Consider the following 20,466-nt stretch of genomic DNA (forward strand, 5'->3'; position numbering starts at 1 on the left):
GATATTGCAGCTCTCGAAGAATGAAATGTCTGAAAGAACAGATACCATTGGTGATCTTGCAGCTCTTGAGGAATGAAATTACAATGAAATCCAGACATTTAGTTGCTTACAGGTGTTGGTAAATATCAACGGGGACAGTTGAAAATGTGTGCCCCGACCAGTACTCGAAACTGGGATCTCCTGCTTACATGATACCATCTTCATACAAATAAGGCTTACCGGCCAATGATCTTCTTCAGTGAGGATGCACTCACACTGCCTGAACTGTTACGGGAATCGGTAGATTGGCTGCTGCGAGTAAAGAGCATAGTGGGCAGGGGCACAACAAATGTAGTGTGTGGACAGTAAGTTGTCAGTGTGAGTCTCACGGGGTGCGTGCAAGTCCCTGCAGTAGCATTATCCTCTGTGTCCTTGATGGCTCAGCCAGATAGAGCGTCTGCCACGTAAGCAGGAGATCCTCGGTTCGAGTCACGGTCGGGGCTCACATTTTAAACTGTCCCCATTGATATTTACTAACGCCTGTAAGAAGCTATAGGTCTGGATTTCATTGCAATTGTATATTACAAATATGTTGAGAAACAAACTAACTGTACCAAAGATAGTGATGGATGGGAAAAAAGGACAACACTGATACGACAAGACACAACAGGATTTTATTTCCATTTGACGGTGGCAATCTCACATTGTCACATTAGAGGACAAGAGAATTTTGGGCATGTGATAACAGGACCATGACAGGTATGTTGAATTAAACAAAACTATTCAGAAATTTCTTTGAAGGATACAAGATGTTACAATGGTAATTTGGTAAGAGACGTGACTGAAAACATTCAGAGTATCTATCAAACATAAGCTTATTCATTAACATAATATCATTAGTTAATATGACAAATGACACAGAAAATAACAGAAGAGGGAAAACTGACAACAGTTTAAAAATCACAAATTCACTTTTGAAGGAAAAAGTATATACACAAGTATACTGGGGCCAGCAGAGGTCTCAGATCAATAATTGACTACATCTTAGTGAATGATAAGCTAGCAGGCCACATAAGGGATACAAGAGTTTATAGAGGACACGATATAGGATCAGGTCATTTCTTACTAATCTCCAGAATAGATCTTTTTACAAAATGGAAGAAAATAACTAAACAAGTAACAAACCAACAAGATTAAAGCATTTATAAGGTATAATTGCTTGAAGAGGACAGTATCAGACACCTGTACCAAAGGAGATTAAATGAAGGAACTAGCAAACTTACAAACTAAAGACAATATAGAAGAAGAATGGCAAACTCTGAAGAATACTGTATGCAGAGTAGCAGGAGAATCTCTCAGTAAAAAGAAAAGAATACAGAAAAGTAAAGAATATGGAAAAGAAATGGCCTAAAAATCTGGAATGAGGATATAATGAAAGTTGTCAAAGAAAAACAGGATGCATGTATAAAACACTTAAGCAGCCCCACTGTTGAGAACAAACAATACTATAAGGAGAAAAGAAGTAATGCTAAGTGCATCACATCAAGAGCACTGGGATAGGTTTATTTCTAATATCGAACATGATATCCATGGAAGACAACAAATGGCATATTAGGTTTTAAAAACCTTAAACACAACATAAAGAGAAGATACAAATAAGTAGTATTGAAAAAGAACATTGAAGTATTGAAGAAGAACATTACAGCGAATTGTGGTATGATCATACAGCACAAGAAACTGAAATTGACCAACTAGACGAGAAAGGATTAGATGAAATACAGTCTGACGAATTAACATCTGTACTAACATCACTTAAGAACAGAAAAGCAACAGGAAAAGATGGCATTAATGCTGAATTATTAAATTATGGAGGAATGATGCTACACTAACGACTGCTACATCTCTTCAACGAATGTTGGAAGAAGAAGAAGAAGAAGAAGACGAATAGTATTCTCAAAGACTGGAAAACAGCTAGAGTAATATCAATTTTTGAAAAAGGAGCTAAAAGCCTATGCAGTAATTACAGAGGAATAATTTTACTGGACTCAGCATACAAGGTGTATGCTGAGATTTTAAATCCAAGACTTAAAAAATAACACAAGCAGTACTGCATGAGGAACAAATGGGTTTTAGGGAAGGACACTCTACAATAGATGCAGTTTTTATCCTGCAGCAAATAATAGAAAAACGGAGAGAGTATAATAAAGAAACACACATTACTTTTATTGACTTAAAAAAAGCTTTTGACAATGACAACAGACAGAAACTTTGGGAAATATTGACGAATTGAGAATATCCAAAGCATCTAGTAAATGCAATAAAAATTTTATATCAAGACACAAATATCACTCTAGATTTCAATGGTAAAACAACTAATGAGGTGCCAGCTAACAAAGCGGTATGGCAAGGCTGCTGCATCTCTCCAACTTTGTTCAACATCTACATAAATGAAATAATACGAGGGTTGTTTTTTAAGTAAGGGCCGTTTGCGCGTATAGTCCCGTAGTTTGCGTGGACGCCGCAACAAGCCACCGCGCCACTTGCCGGCATCCTTCCCGTTCACACTGATGCAAGTTGCAGCTCTGTAGCTGATGTGTACGCATCGCTGTGGTACTTTATAATGTTTACGATTATTGAATCACCCGCCGCGTGTGAGATACGGTCAGTGATATGTTTTTTGGCCGCGAAAAGCCTATCAGCTACAGAAATTCATCGCCAGTTAACAGAAGTTTATGGCTTGAATGCAATGAGTGAAGGTAAAGTGCGTCAACAGGTTAGAGAGTTTCAAAATGGCCATCAAAACGTCCATGACGAACGCTCAGGCCGGCCCTCTGTGATCACTGATGATTTGGTGGCTGCAGTCGAAACAAAGATTCGTGAGGACAGAAGATTCACAATTTCCACTCTTTCTTTGGAATTTCCACAAGTTTCAAGATCGGCTTTGTACAAAATTGTGTCTGAAAACCTAAACTTTAAGAAACTGTTTTCTCGGTGGGTACCCAGACTCCTCACAGAGGACCACAAAGGGAAGAGATTTGCCACTTCATTGGACTTTTTGATTCATTACGAGGGAGAAGGGGATGACATGTTGAGTCAAATTGTCACTGGGTATCCCATATCACTCCCGAAAGCAAGCGACAATCGATGGAATGGCGACACACAACCTCACCTGTCAAGGTCATAACCAAACAGACGCTGTCAAAGCGCATGATTATGGCAACTGTGTTCTGGGACCGGTGCAGTGTTTTGCTAGTGGACCTTATGCCACGAGGAACGACAACCAACTCAGATGCCTACTGTGCAACTCTAAAGAAGCTCCGCAGAGCAATTCAAAACAAAAGGCGCGGCATGCTGACAAAAGGAGTTTTGCTCCTGCACGATAACGCTAGGCCTCACACCTCTCAAAAGACTCGGGATTTGATTGATTTTTTTGGCTGGGAAGTTTTGGACCATGCACCATACAGCCCCGACCTTGCTCCTAGCGATTTTCACCTTTTCCGGTACTGAAACACCATCTTGGCGGGCAGCGCTTCAATGACGACGATGAAGTGAAAGCAGTCGTGAACTCTTGGCCGTCGGAGCAGGCAGCCGAATTCTTTGAAGAGGGAATTAAAAACTTAGTTGTACGGTATGACAAGTGCTTAAATAAACAAGGCAACTATGTAGAAAAATAGGTAAAAGTGTGTAGAATCAGAAAATAAAAGTTTTTTTTTACAAAAGTATTTGTATCTTTTTTAAAAAATAAAAATGACCCTTACTTAAAAAACAACCCTCGTACATATATGGAAATCAGAATTTCAGAAAGGCAACTACCTAGACAGGAACATTACTTTTAAATAATTTACTATATGCTGATGATGCAGTGGTCCTAGCAGATAAGGAAGATGACCTTCAGAAAGGAATCTACTTGCTGAAACAAATAAATGCAAAATTTAACATGGAAATTTCAAAAGAAAAAACTAAGACAATGGCCTTCATGGGGAAAGAACCAATCAGAACCAAAATAGTGATAGACCAGAAGAGTTTAGAGCAAGTAAACCATTTCAGTTACCTAGAATGTGAAATAAAATATGGCTACAGCAGAGATATTGAAATTAAGCTTAGTAAATTCAGTCGGGTATGTGTAACAATCATCAGGAACATAAAAAACAAAACCAGGAAAGACACTCAAATTAAATTTTACAAAACTGTTGCAGTTCCCACACTGCTCTATGGAAGTGAAACAAGAAAGCCAGATCCAGGCACAAGAAATGAAATTCCTTGGAGGTGTTAAAGGTTGCACAGGAGAAGACAGGCTAAGAAATCAAGATCCAGAGAAGAACTGCAAATCTTTAGTCTCAATGATTGGATTTGAGATTACAGAAGAAAACGGAATGAACATCTACAAAGAATGAAGAGTGAGAGACTTCTCTTAAAGGCAAGATATTATAAGTGCCATGGGAGAAGAGACAGAGGAAGACCACAACAGAGATGGGTACCGTAACAGGCCTAATACCTGAAGAGAAGAGGAAGATGAGAAAACTAAACGATCATTCTAAGAGTACTTTAAATGTCTGTATATTTCATGAGATGAATGAAACACATAGATTGTCATGAAGTAATGAGATTTCGAAAAATGATAGATGAGGTTTTTGAATACAAGTGATTAAAGCTGGGGCAAAAGAAATACAGAATGGAAATGCTAAATGTCAAACTATTATTCAACATACAAGAAAGGCGTTTGACAAAATATAAAGGACCAAAGACCTATGAGGCTCTCAACCATAATTTTAACAATTTTTACTGAAATAATCACCATCCTTACAGATGTAGCATAAGATCTTAATCAAACATAGGAAGAAGATAGCTTTAGAAGCCAATATAGCACAATGTACTATTTATAAGTTGTAATAAAGTTATGGTGACAGCAATGAGCATGATTTACTCCACTGACTAGGCTTCATAAATTTTTGAAAACTTTTGATTCAACCTGAACATAATTGGTACTCACATTTCTTGAGAAATACCACAAGCAAGCTATGTTAGTAACTGAAAAATATACAAATCAATGCTACAGTTTCTATTATATTGCATCACAATAGTGAGACATGCAGAATTTAACAAAAGGGTCAGGCAAGGTGATTCCATATCACCAAGCTACACTGTCTAACAAATAATGTTAAGCACCCAGAAGTAGAGGAAACAAAGTGAAACTTTATGGGCTGAAAATGTGAGTGAAGTTTACAGTGTCTCACTTCACTAGCATGTTGTGAAAATACAACTGCAAGAAAATTCTGAAACAGTGGTTTATTAAATCAAACAATGGAAAATCCAGGATGGAATGTAACAATACCAGAGAAAGAAAGTCGCTACTCACCATATAGCGGAGATGCTGAGTCGCGATAGGCACAATAAAAAGATTCACACAATTAAAGCTTTCAGCCATTAAGGCCTTTGTCAGCAGTAGACACACATACACACATGCGTACACACATACTCACATAAACGCAACTTGCACACACATCTGCAGTCTCAGAGAGCTGAGCCCACACTCTGTGCATCTCCGCTATATGGTGAGTAGCAACTTTCCTTCTCTGGTATTGTTACAGTGGTTTATTAAGTGAGGAACTGAAGAAAAGTGAAGTCAGAAGTCTGTAGTTATTGGAATAACACAGTAGATAATGAAATTTTACATAATAATGATACAGTAAGATACTCTCCTCTTTGCGTGGTCTCATTTGCCTAAGTCTCATTTCGATATCTGAAACCATTTATGTAATATGAGGAATGTCGTGCATATTTCACTCTGGGTTTATCGCTGGTGCAGTGTGATTGCAAATGAGTGTGCTAGATCACATCAATTCTGTCGAGATTGGTGACAGATACATACCTCTACCCAAGCCCAAAGATAAATTCAGTATTTTAGCTACATTTCATATGCAACAACATCTTATAAAATATGCACCAAACGCAAAATCAAAGCGACCTCTATTTTTCACAGCACACTTTTCCTAATTTTGTGCTGTGTCTTACTTTCACATGAATATCACAATAACTATGACCATTAATGAAATGACGGGCACATCATCACAAAGCTAACATATAAAGCTATAAGTAAAGCAGAAATGAATTTTTTCACCAAAGAGTTTTATTAAGGTCATTTGAAAAAAATTGCAGGGTGCACACCACAATTCTGCCTTCACTGAGCAGCTGCAAGCTGGAAAACACTTATCGGCCTCCCCTTCCGAACAAATGAATGAACTTGCCCAGCACTTTGGACGAAAACTGGTCACTGTGCATCGACCACCATATTCTGCGCGAGCTATAGTTGCAGCAAGCTGGTATACAAAGTGGGTGCTTTTATAGGTGGTTCTGTCAGTGAGGGGATGGAATATGCCAGTGAGAGAACTGACACATGTTGTAAACGCTGAGTATATGGGCTAAGTCTTTGTATCTAGGTCTTTGCCACAAATGTGATTTAGGTGGTAAAGAGTTGGAAGCAGGTTGATAAGCTGAATTAGCATATTCCAATAGTCAGTTATGTTCCTAACCGCTGTTCAATGTCTTCAATCGCAAGATTTCTTGGAAATTTAAGACTAACTGATAAACATAAGTAAATGAAGGAAAATTATCATTTTTTTTTAAAAAACTTGTTAGCACTGGCAGAGCTTTACAATGGCAAGTGTCAACTAACCTTTTTATGGTATGTGCTTTGTTTTTCTCTAGCTGCTGCAGGTCATCCTGTTTCCCGGAACATCTGCCACCTTCGTTCTCATGACATATCCGTGAGCTATATGGAATAACAGATTTGAATTAATATTTATACCAGAAATTTTTCATACATTGTTGCTACCCTCAACACATACAGATTGTAACACAGATAAGGAAACATATGATTTCAGTGGGAGGGTGCAGCATTGTATGGAGAAATTCACTTGATAGGGAGGTTGCACATGACTGCTATTACCCATCTTAAATATATTTGAGCACTGAATGATACCTGTAACTAAAGTGGGTGACTTTCACACATGGTAACATTACAGCTGGAATGTCATATTGTTGTCTCTTGTATTACTGTATTACTTCCATCATCATTGCTTCTGTCATGTTATTCTTACTATTATTATTAACGTTAGTCCATAAATTAATAAGGGATTATCCATGTCAACAGTTTCATTGATTAAAGCATAATTCACTTTGCATTTACGTATATGAATTCAATGAGAAGTCCAGTCATCTTTGCTTATTATATATCAATTGGAATTCATTTCTAAGAATAGCTCTTTACAACCCAGGTTTAAACATTGTTTATTTAATATTAGTTACAGTGAAAGAATATTTAAGAAAGAAGAGAAACAGCAGAGATAGCAGTGTGCTGACTCCCCCCCCCCCCCCCCATACAACATCCAGTGATGTCTCTGGCAGAGGATGACAGGATGACACAATGGTTGGTCGGTATCAATGGGCCCACCACGGTCTGTGGATGGAGCTGTTCCATACATATGAAAACAATGAGAGATTTGGGATTAATTTGCTTTGAGGCATTCATGCACTTTTCAAAGCTCAGGTTATTGTGATAATCAAAACATTTCATCCCAAACTTATATACTAATAATTTGTTTAGTATGAACTTACAAACACCAGCATCAAATTCAATAATAGCTCCCTCCCTCTTAGAAAGTGGTGCAGACAAACCTTTCTCTTCAAGAATGATTTGTGGCGTGCAATGAGTACAACTAAATCTCAACCACACATGTAATATGTCCGTTATTATTCCTGAATTGCTTCTACATACTGCAATCTTTTTTTGCAGATGACTACTTTTCTGCTGATAATTTCCACTTATTTGCCTTTCTCTTGCATCCAAACCCAAAGTTACCTATAATTTTATACACAACTCAACTGCTTCCCAAAAATTGTATCTTCTGTTTTAAAACTTGAAGCAATGTTCTCTATAGTTGGGTTTATTTTGTGCGTGTCAACATTTTCTATTTTCAGTTTCTTCCCGGAATGCTTCTTATTTGGTGTGCTAAAAGATCTAGATTCCTTGTTAATTCTATGGTCTTCACTCAGAATTAATTTCTAGCCACTCACAAATAAACCACAGATCAGCAAAACATGAAGCAATGTTTTAAAAATTTTAGGCTGAATGTTTCCTAGAGTCAAAAAAAGGATGGGAATGCAGAGACTTCACTACAGGTCTGTGCCAATGTGTCACTTGAGCTGATCTTTTAATGACTAGCTCTGAAAAAAGGACATTGTGATACATCATGGCTACAGTGCTGTTTTTATGACTATACATTCAACATTGTCTGCTCAGTACAACAGTAGTCCATCCTTCATGGACTCTGTTGGTGATCAGTACAGATTGAATTTTTGCATATTTGCATGTTTTATGCCTTGATAATTAAACATATGTATGTAAGGAATAAATTTATTCAATGTTGTCAGGAATTTATTAGGAAGTTTTACAGTGTACATAAATGCATATATGATGGGTTGGTGCACATTTAACTACTTTGTGCATATTTATGCATATATTTTACTTTTTCAGCAATGATTTTTGAAGTAGAAATGTTTCACCATGATACAAGAAGAATAAGAAGAAGAAGAGAAAGACCTGAGCAAATTTCTCCTTTTGTGTAGAAGGACTGTTACATATCACATTTCTAATTCCATAAATGATCACTGAAAAATGAGAACATAGTTTTCAACAATGTGCAGCTGCTGATCTAGTATAAAAAAAAAAAAATATGCTGCACAACAGCTTAATGTAAACTATACAATGTTCTTATTAGTAACTTGAATACAAAGCATTAATGTTTATTGTAGAGTGTTGATACTTGTTGTTTGAGTTAATATGTCTATGTTCCTCCAAGACCAACAGAATATTCCATAAATATTAAACAATGTTCAATAATCAAGTGGAAAATCTTTAAAGTAAGGTGCAGTCATCACATAATGAAACATGATACGGTTTGTATTATGTTACAAACAAAGCTGTCACCTGGAACAATTACATTTCCAAGAAAATTAAAAAGTGGCGTTTCCAGTTATATTAAATTTGTAACTAATGTGCTGTTACTCACAACTTCCGGAGTAGGAGCAGGAGATGACGAAATACTACAATACTGAGGAGATAAGACTACTACAATGCCAAGCAGTAAAGCTTATTTGCTTCAACAGTGGATTGATGGAAATACAGTACTGTGCCAAGTGTGTGAAAAAATATGTCAATCTTATTTTTGTACTTTCAGAATATTTAAAAAATCAATGTGATTTTTGAGTTAGTGAGGGTTGTTTTTATTTAACTAAATAAACTCGCATTATTTTTATACTATTGTTATAGGTGCTTTGTGACAAAAAATTCCAGATTACACAACATTTACAAACACATGTTCACAGAAATACTGTCAATAACACCCAAGTGTCTCCAAGATCCAAACTACCTTACCTGTAGCATTTTCTGCAAGCAGAAGTGGAAATTATGGCAATGAAAATTTTTCAAGAGGTATCTGCAAAACGTTAGTTTCTGACATTTCTTTCAAAAATTTAAATAATGTAGAATTTTGAATGCTCCTCGAAAAATATTCCAAATGAAAAGATCCTGATGAATCAACATTAAGGAAAAACTACCTCGGCAAAGTTTATGAAGCGATAAGTTCAAAAATTTATTTAATGAAACTAGTTTGTGTGTCAAATAACCCCCCCCCCTTTTCCCCAATACATAAAAAAATATTTTCAAATAGAAACATAAAATACTGTATGGCCTGCAATGCCACATGGTTTGATCTAGTTACTTGATAAAGAAACGCATTTATTACATTTTTTTAAACTTGTCTTTGCTCGCCCTCCCCACAAAAGAAGAAGTGAAACTCCAAACTACACCACTGATCTTTAGTATTTTCAATAAAATAATTGTTTTTAGGTAATACTAGACATAAGAAAGATGATATCGGTGACTCAAACTTGTGGTTATCTGACTCATGTGGGAAATTTATTGCCAATGTCATACGTGAAAAATGACAGAATCTGAACCAGGAACACCACATCTCTTTGTCTCCAGGGTAATGGAAGAAACAAAACATTCAACAACTGCTAGGATTGTTTGTGATGCATTACGTGTTCTGTGGCCTCCTAAAGAAAATGAAGAAACACTCTTGGTGATAGTTACAGATGCAGCAGCTTACATGATTAAGGTTGATAAAGCTTTGCAGGTATTTTATCCTACAGCAGTTCATACAACGTATTAAGCACACACTCTTCACCGGTTGACTCAGAAAATTTGAGCGAATTTACTATAAGTAAATGCCTTAATTTTCTATCTGAAAAACGTGTTTGTGAAGGTGCCATCAAGAGTAAATTATTTACTGATATGATGCAAGAACTCTTATCCTCAGGCTCACTCCTCACAGCTACTTGTGAGAGAAACAAAGTACTTAGCTCCACGGTATTTCTTTTCAGATGGTAAGTAATATGTGTACCAATTTTGGCTGAAATAGATCCAGAAGTTTAGAAGGAGTTTTTAATCCACAGCTTTGCCTGCATATGCGCATGTCATATTTATTTAACACATTCACATATATTCGTACATATTTCACCTCCCCGTAGTTTCACTTTCACACAGCTCAATGTTTATGAGGTCATATCTCCTTAATTGCATGTTGCACAAAGATATAATTTTGCATGTGTATCAAGTCTTATATGTGGACACTGGACGAAAAAGTGTGTAAAGAAGTTATGAATTAAAGAACCATGTATCATGCAGCAGTTTTTCATGCATCTCAGTATTTATGATGTCATACCTACTGAACTATGTGTCATACAATGATATATTTTTGCAGATTTATTCAATGGTATATGTGAATACTATCTGCAAAATGTGTTGTGGATAGTGTTATTAGTAAAGATGTGATAAGTTAAAAGGTTAAGCCAGTGAAAATGTAGTAAGTGGCAAACTGTTTTCCTTTCATCAATTTCTGCGGGGAGGAGGAGGGGAGGGGGGAGTTGAGCAAGAAAAACCCTTGTAAAACTTTGAAATTATGTGTAAAATTGGTTGCAAGACAGCAAGTGCTCACATTCTCAAATACTGGATGAATATAGTCTGATTATCTGCACGTTGTGAGCTACGCTTCTGTTCACCTTCACCCCCCACCCCTTTGAGATGTAGGTGTTTCTTACCACCACAGTGGTAAGTCTAGTTGAAATCAATCCAGTGGTTCAGGAGGAGATATGAAACTACATACATACACATACATACATACACTTTTATAATATGTATGGATACAGTGCAATTTATCTACAGTGCGACCCGTATTTGTCACCCTCTGAACCAATTAAAGAAAAAAGAAGCTATGTGCAAACATACCCAAGCATCTCAGAAAGCACTTCTCACTTCAAAATCACATCTTACACTGAAGAACCAAAGAAACTGGTACACCTGCCCAAATCACGTAGGGGCCCCGCGAGCATGCAGAAATGCCACAACATGACATGGCATGGACTCGACTAATGTCTGAACTAGTGCTGGAGGTAATTGACACCATGAATCCTGCAGGGTTGTCCATAAATCTGTAAGAGTACAAGAGGGTCGAGACCTCTTCTGAACAGCACATTGAAAGGCACCCCAGATATGCTCAATAATGTTCATGTCTGGGGAGTTCGGTGGCCGGCGGATGTGTTTAAACTGAGAAGAGTCTTCCTGGAGCCACTCTGCAGCAATTCTGGGCATGTATGGTGTCACATTGTCCTGCTGGAATTGCCCAAGTTTGTCGGAATGCACAATGGGCATGAATGAATGCAGGTGATCAGACAGGATGCTTACGTACACGTCGCCTGTCAGAATCGTATCTAGACACATCAGGGGTCCCACTTCACTCCAACTGCACTGGTCCACACCATTACAGGACCTCCACCAGCTAGAACAGTATCCTGCTTACATGCAAGATCCATGGATTCATGAGCTTGTCTCCATACCTGTACATGTACCTCCTCTCAATACAATTTGAAATGAGACTCATGTGACCATGCAACATTTTCCAGTCGTCAACAGTCCAAGGCGAGCTTTGTGTTGTGCAGTCATCAAGGATACATGAGTGGGCCTTTGGCTCCCAAAGCCCATATCAATGATGTTTTGTTGAATGGTTTACATACTGCCCCTTGTTGATGGTCCAGCATTGAAATCTGCAACCATCTGCAGAAAGGTTGCACTTCTGTCATGTTGAATGATTCTCTTCAGTCATCGATGGTTGCATTCTTCCAGGATCTTTCTCTGGCCACAGCGATGTCGGAAATTTGATGTTTTACCGGATTCCTGATATTCATAGTACACTCGTGAAATAGTTGTACGGGAAAATCCCTGCATTATTGTTACCTCAGAGATGCTGTCTCCCATCGCCTGTGCGCCGACTACAACACCACATTCAAACTCACTTAAATCTTGATAACCTGCCATTGTAGCAGCAGTAACCGATCTAACAACTATGCCAGACGCTTGTCGTCTTATGTAGGTGTTGCCGATTGTAGCGCCATATTCTTCCTGTTTACATATCTCCGTATTTTAATATGCATTCCTATACCAGTTTCCTTGGCGCTTCCTGTTTACATATCTCTGTATTTGAATATGGATGCTTATACCAGTTTCTTTGGTGCTTCAATGAAAATCTGCCCCTGCCTCACTACTTTGATGTCTGCTAGGTGTCTTGCATTTGCAACCAATGCATCATAACAAGGAAGTGGCACTGTAGTTCACATAAGAATCCAGATGGATCAGAAAAATCAACTGGAACAGTAACCTCGGCAACAGCTCAACTAGATTATTTATGCATAAAGAGGTATCTATAAACATTTCTGGGATCTGGAACCTTTATGCTTTTTTTTAATGGTACAAAATTTTACTTGTTTTTCAACCAATGAGGCCACCATACTGAGAAAACTTCACAGTCACTCTGATGATAGGCATCCTATCTTAGTAATTGTCATTACTCCCTACAATACCAAGCCAACTTGCAGCGAGCAAATGCTAACGGCTTATTTCATCTCTTTGTTGGTCCTGATGATGACTCTGACACACATGAAACTGTATGTTTTCAACTTAATGTTAATTTTGCAACACATGTTAAAATAACTTTACATTATCACATAAAGTTGCTCTTGTCACTTCCACAAACTTTCTACTGAGAGGTATTCTCAGATATTTTTTACAAGACTGGTCTGAATGGCTACCAAGTGCCAACCCTTCCGTAATTGACACTCTCACTGCAGAGCATCACCAATACAAAGTGCCAAAGGGCATTCTCCTGTTGGAGATGGGCAGCCCATTCTTGAAATCCTCTTTCCACAAATCCTCCAGCTGCTGCATCACTAACATTGGGAAGTGTCACAAATGACAGATCTTGTCCACAGCTATACACGCTGGCCAGTTATTGAAGCAGACACAGAACAAATAATTTGTGTGTACTCTTTCACAACACAACCGACAACGACCTTCATCAAAGGACCCCTTTGAACAAATAAACATCTACTACAGGTGTTACTGCTTGGAACCACAAAGATCTTAGATGTGGATGTGTTTTCAACATCCACATGTCACCTTCTTGACTTCCGTCATAGCTAAAACAAATTCTTGACACTGGCACCATATTTGCCATCAAGGACATAGCTTGCACCATCATTTCTGACAATGACTCACAATTCATTTCCTCAGTATCCAAGTCTTTTTGTTGCAGAAATCAACACAGCATCTTGACAGTGCACCTTTTCACCTCGCTCCCAATTTCAGTGTTAAATGGTTGGTAAGGACATTCAAGGCATACATCAAGGAATTAATAACATAGTGCTGAATAGTTTTTGGGCACATACTGATACATTCTTCCATCCATGTTCATGACCTCAGCCCAACAAAAATCCCACACATATGCCAGCAAAGGTGGCTGAACCAAATCCGTACACTCTATCAACAGCAGTCCCAGAAAGATCACTCTTCCACATTAGCTCCTGGTCTGTGTGCTCACATTTGGCCACACTCAAGGATGGACTCCTTGCACCATCACTGAGTGACAAGGGTGCCAGAGACTTCCCATTGAGGTCAAATGCCATTAATTCGAGTATATAACCAGTTTCAAACATTAATTTAACAAAAGCCATAAAAATTGCACAGCACAGAGAATTTCCAAAACAAAAAATACTGAAGTCAGTCCCATTTTTGGTTAAACAGTTCTACAGCTTTGTCAAGGACAGATTGTGGATAGATGTATTGTCTTCCTGATGGTGATGTTGATGGTGTGTCTAAAGTCATGAAAATATGTTGCTCAAGAATTCAGCAGGTGTATTTAACAATTGGTCAATGGAAGGAACAAGCACCACCTTGTGGGTCAAAGCTGATGAGGAAATCTTATTGTTCATGTGAAACTTTACACATGTTTCCAACCCACCAACATATATGCAACATACTGTCCAGGTTGTAAACTTGCAATTAAGTTTTCTCGAATTTCTTCATCTGCTTCAAAGGCATTAACTAGGAATGCTGCAGCATCATTGGAATGTCACTTACTCTGAGCTGATTATAATTAACTGGCTTAAATTGATGATTTTCTCTCATTCCAGAAATTGTATGTCCCCTGGCAAACCTTTTTCTTGATCAGCCTGAATTTTTTCAATGTCTTCTTTTGGTACATAAAGAAACTTTACAGCTGGAGTACTGTTATCACAGAATTTGAACAAATCATATGGAGTCAATATTTCGTTATTTACAGGCCTCTGCAGACTGGAATGGACTGCTAGTCTTCCCCAATGCCATCACAAGGTGATTTACCATGGCTTGTTCGTGCAGAAATAAACTGACGAAATTTTTGAAGATCTTATATTGAACAACTAAACCATCATTAAAGTATTAAATGTTCTTAATGTTTTCAATGTCTTTAAATGCGCTATTAACTTTATTTGAAAGGCATGGACAGTAACTGTATCACAAGTGAGACAGTTGCTGATCATACAAATACTAATACTCTGACATTTTTTGCCACAAAATAGACAACAAATTGATGTAATGTGGCTTGACAATTCTCCCAATGAAATCCTTGCACAGCATCTTGGGCAACAAATGAATAATTCTCAGCAAATTCCATCAATATAATTAATTCATTTTCTGCAAGATTAACTTTTTGCTGCTTAAGATGTGCCTTCTTAAACTGGTAATTTTCAAAATAATTGCCTCCATGAAATGTTCAACAGTTCTCTAACATGTTACCAAATTGTCTGTCAGTATGGCTCCATTGCTTGTGTTCGATTGTTTCTTCAGGGTCATTGTCTTTGAAAGTGTCTTCAAGAACAGCATCCAGTTGAGTTTTTCCTGAACGTTCCTCCCAATGTTGCACCATACAGTCTTTTGATTCCAAACTGCATACAGTTTCTTTTGTCAAGTCTGTGTAGTCATCTTGGATATATGTTGCTGAAACCAAAATTAATTTGACATTTTGACGAATAACACATACACATACTGAATGTGATTCAAAAGCACCAACTGTAGTACACAACTTTGGCCTGAGCTCACAAAATTGAGAAGCTCAGTTGATTTCCATATTGCTTACAATAAGCAATGAACATTTCTTTTGGGTTACAAAAAAACAGACTTTTCTGGTTCTGCAACACAATTCTTTTTGCCTGGGCGTAAATAAGAAAACTCTTCATCTTCATAAAACTGAGGACATTTTGTTTTACTTTATTACTGAGATTTTTCCCTTTTCGGTTTGCAGGTGTTGCCAAAATCCCATCTTCCATCTTTAGTTTCCTAGCTTTCTTCACCATTTTAGTTGAAACAGCAAATTCTTTAGTTGTTTTCTCAAGAGTCCAGCCACTTAGGGGTCAGGGTCAAAACTTGAACTTTACTGCAATTGCTTTAAGTCTGAAGCTTCAGCTTAAGTTCTTCAATTAACATGTCCACATCTTTACATTTTTGGCATTCTTCCATTTGTATCTGAGCAATATATACTTGGCTCTCACCAGCAGTTGTGGCAATTACCTTAGTAATGCTACCTTGGGCTTTCGGAACTTCATGCTTTATGTTTCCCATTGAATCCCTTTTGCTGATCTCTTTAAGCTTTAATGGTGATTCTCCAAGTGATAATAATGAAGTACTGGCAGGAAAGCAAGCATCAACAACATCCATGTCTTCAGAGGATGGTGATTCTTGCTTATCCTGGTAGGGTTATTCTTTTTGGGCCATTTCTTGTCTACATTTGGTAGAAATTTTCTGACCAATTTTAAAAACTTCACTAGTCAGTAATTTCAACCTATCAGACATTGCAATGGCTACTGGTGTTAAAGCCTTCTTGGTTATGTGTTTTTCTTAACAAAATAGGATGTAGCAAGTCTTCTCCAGGAACTGAAATTTTGTCATCAACAAGGCATCATGGTACGAACAAATTTGAGCACATTCAGTAAAATCAAGCCCAGACCTAAATCACAGAAGCTTCCTCAACTGATTGTAATTGATTTTTGCCATAATAAAATGGCGATGACTTAATCAGCTCCATCTGATCCACAAAAGTAGCAGGGTGCAAGGATCTCTTGGTTCATTTCATAGCATAGTTTATTAATCTATAACAACCAACTTTGAAAACTCATGAATACGCTGGTTTAAAGCTTAATGTAAGATGCTGTTACACATGGTGATGTCTACAAATCTTTCACTTAAAATTCCACAGTTTTTATAATTTACTTGTAACATATTCAGTCTTGTTTGTATATAAAATATGCAAATTACGTTATCAAAAGATATTGTTTTAGTGCTTATCTTCAACTACAACGATGATCACTGATTATTCAAACACTCAGTATTCAACACTAAGATTGTATTATAATACCAACAGAAACAGTCTTGTAGGGTTAAAACATTATAAATCAACATAGCATTCCTTTATGATCTTTGAGATTTTATAGTCTTAAGAGCATTTTATGAAGTTTTATTATATTTATAATCTATACTGTAAAATAGTGTAAAAACACTTCTTGTTAGTATATTTACATTTCCTAAACCACAGGCTCAAATCTTATACCATTAAATGACACTACAATTACACATATTTTGATTTATAACTTCAAATTGTATTGATTTTTTTCTATTTATCGATAATCCATTTTCCCTACTTTTGATAGGTATTCTTACGCATCAAAATGCAAGATCCAGATATTAAACAACATAGCTTTGAAATCTTAAAGAACGCTCTTTCCAGCTGTAGCAAGGGGGAAAAAAAAGGATTCAAAAAGACACAGTTGCAATATTGCTCCTCAACAATATCCTAAAATTCGCATACCGAAAATTTTGGCCCATTTCGCAGATGCGTATCTTTTCATCTAGGCATCGAATGTTAATTAAATTTGATCCATATATAGACATCATAGGTAGGAATAAACCTCTGAAGTTTTGGTGTGATTGATTCATACAAAAAGTAGCAATGTTCAGTCAAATCTTGGCTCTCAAATAGTAAGGTGAATTTGTTAGCCACTTTTGAGGCTTGTATCTATATTTGGGTGTGGCTAAATTCATAATTGCTGCCATTCAGCATAAAATGTTGTCTACATATATTAAAGCAAATGACCAAATGTTTGCTAGGAATTTTTAAAAAAGCCTAGCAAACTTGGCACATTTGCACCTTCATATATGATGCAAAGATGAGTAACCTCTCTTTAAGAGTCCCTAAAAATTCAACCACTGGAGACACTGGACTGAAATTCAGTGAATAACCATCAAAGACCTTATAGAAACTTCACACCAAATTTCGCGAGATTTGGAGATGGTCGAGTGGAGAAACTTTTTAATATTGGTTCCTTTGACATGGAATGACCCACTACAGTCTCCACAACTAAACTACACGATGACAACAGGGTATGATGGAGATGGACCCCTTGTCACTGAACCAGCTAATATCAACCCAGAGTGCAGCCAGTTGTAGAATCTGGACCTAAACAGCCCTTTGCAGCCTCTCAGTGCTGCCAGACCCAGTCAGCATGCAGGTTTGCCACAAGTTTCCCCATGTGAAATTCTCTGATATTTCCCTGATTTCAAGACAAGTTTTACCATTTTTCTCTTTCAAATTTTGAGATCTCAAGGGTAAGCTATGCCATAAATTGACAATCTGTCTTTGCAGTAACAGTACAAGAAACAATAGGTGCAAATGAGGAAATATCTAAAAAAAACTTGCTAGCAGATGGGGTTTCCTGATGTGAGCAAAAATCTTAAATACTAACATCAACATCTTTTGTAATGAACTGCTTTAGATGCAGAAAGCAAGGCAAGTGGTATATGTGTTTCATTAAGACCACTGATGTTATTTTATTTTAATAAAATGAAACACATTTGGTACTAAAAGACACATACATTTCTTTGGAGTCTCAAGACGCATTTAAAATACCTTCACTGATTTCAGAAATAACCTCAGAAAGAAGTAGGCCTCTTGAAGGAAATGTATAAGGTGGGGAAGAATTAATGAAAGTTGTCCTTTTTGGCAACAGCCCAGATATTTCCCAACTTCCCAAGACATTTCTGATCCTACAGGCCAGTTAAAGGATGCAGGAGAGAGACGGGTGGGTGGATGGGAGGTTAGTGTCCTTGGTAGATATCAACCGGGTCACAGATGAGGAAACTGTTGATACTGCTGGAAGGACGGCACTGATGAGTAATGCACAGCTCCACTACTGACACTGACAGTCACATGAGTTGATCCTCTCATGACTAGCAGATAGTACAAGTGCCATCTGGTACCTCACAGCTTCAGTCTGTACCTTCAATATTGCCTACTCCCTTGAATCAGTACTAAGCTGATTATGATCAGCTTATCTTGGACGGTTGTTAACACACACTGAATACTGATACAAAATTAACTCACTCAGAATCAATTTGACAGTGATCTAGCTCCAGACAAAGTTGCTGCTCACGGATTTCAGCAGTGGCACTGTGTAGCAACTTACGGCAAGTATCAGATAATTAGCATAATAAAATTAATACAAATTATGTTTATAAAATATAATTTTCAATATGTTAAGTTATGGAGTCAAGAAATTGAGAACAGAGAGATATTAAATCATGTCAAAAATAATATTAAAAGTGAATAAGGAACATAATGAATACAGCATGACACGTTTCAGCATATATGACACATACACAAACCCACCTTCACATGTAGAATATTATTTATTAATTTAGGCACAGTGATTAACACAGGGAAATCCCATGGGAGTAATAGTACTGCTGTTGACAATAAAAATTTTAACACACCTGGTAGATCTATTTACCAGACATATATCTTGAAGTCTCTGATCGTCTGTATTTCCTGGACAACCATCACTGTCACTTTCAGAAGATTCACGGAATCTAGAAAAAGGTAACAATTTGACACAGATAATTCAACACAGAAAGAGACAGTAATGGTAAAAATATGAGAAACATTATTCACTAACAAAACTCAAATATTACTGGGCAACTAAAATAAAAGTCTTTCCATACCTGATGATTCTGAATGGTTTACGTTTCTCTGGGAGCCTCTGACCACAGCCCCTTTCAAGACTGCTGGCATCAGTACTTACAGAAGATCCACAGGGGCTAGCAGTAAAGAGAAATATGGTTTACAGTTTAAAAACGCAATTTCATTACACAAAACAGAAAGTAACATTCTAGTATGTATTGCAATTCAGCAGGAAAACAATTTCAGTTATCAATAATATTTACAATGATTATATGTGACAGAAGTCAAAAAGTTCCTGAAATTGGTAGGCAAAAGGTAGTTGGACAATCACCAATGGAAATTTAATCTTTTTTCGTTGGCACCTACGAAGAAACGGCATACATGCTGTAGAAAGTGCTCTATATTTGCAATGGGTTAATTAACTGATGTCTTAGTCATTGATGACAGAACAAAACCGAAAACCAATTATGCATAAACACTACCTTTAATGATAGTATGTGAATCAAATATCATGCCTTACAATCAAAATCACTATTCAAGACTCTTTAAATATTGAAAAAGCCTAAGGAAATTAGAAAATAAAAAAAATCACAAGTGTTCCAGCATTTTGTGATTTGTCCGAATGCACTAGAGATGACATCCAAGTGTGATCACACATTGACTTTCAAGACTGCTGCCATTGCTACCATGAAATCACGCAGATGACAAATGGACACTAATTTTGGTTTATTATGTCCCACAGTTCTCAAAATATAGCAGAGATGCTGAGTCACAGAAAGGCACAACAAAAAATTTGTCGGAAAGCTAGCTTTTGGCCAACAAGGCTTTTGTCAGAAATAGACAACATGCACTGCACATGTGTGCACCCATACACACACACACACACACACACACACACACACACTATCACAGTCTCTGGCAGTTGGAGCCAGACTGTGAGCAGCAGCAAATTATGGGAGAGGCAATCAGGTGGGGGCAATGAGGAGGCTGGGATGGGTAGGGTGAGGGATAGCAGGATAGGGTTGGGGGACAGTGAAGTGCTGTTGGC

At 37.3% G+C, this 20,466-nt stretch overlaps 1 protein-coding gene across 5 annotated transcripts in view; it reads right to left on the minus strand.

Moving 5' to 3' along the window:
- The window catches only part of LOC126175571 (telomeric repeat-binding factor 2-interacting protein 1-like), a 200,572-nt gene that overhangs the window by 76,935 nt on the left and 103,171 nt on the right, over window positions 1–20,466 (minus strand). For all 5 annotated transcript variants that reach the window (XM_049922465.1, XM_049922456.1, XM_049922440.1 and 2 more), the window contains 3 exons: window positions 19,460–19,555; window positions 19,232–19,327; window positions 6,653–6,748 (listed from right to left, as the gene is read on the minus strand). In XM_049922465.1, the coding sequence (XP_049778422.1) occupies window positions 6,653–6,748; window positions 19,232–19,327; window positions 19,460–19,555 (288 nt within the window). The remainder of the gene's footprint in view (window positions 1–6,652; window positions 6,749–19,231; window positions 19,328–19,459; window positions 19,556–20,466) is intronic.

Source organism: Schistocerca cancellata, chromosome 1 (genome assembly GCF_023864275.1).
Source record: "Schistocerca cancellata isolate TAMUIC-IGC-003103 chromosome 1, iqSchCanc2.1, whole genome shotgun sequence".
Taxonomy (NCBI): Eukaryota; Metazoa; Arthropoda; class Insecta; order Orthoptera; family Acrididae; genus Schistocerca; species Schistocerca cancellata.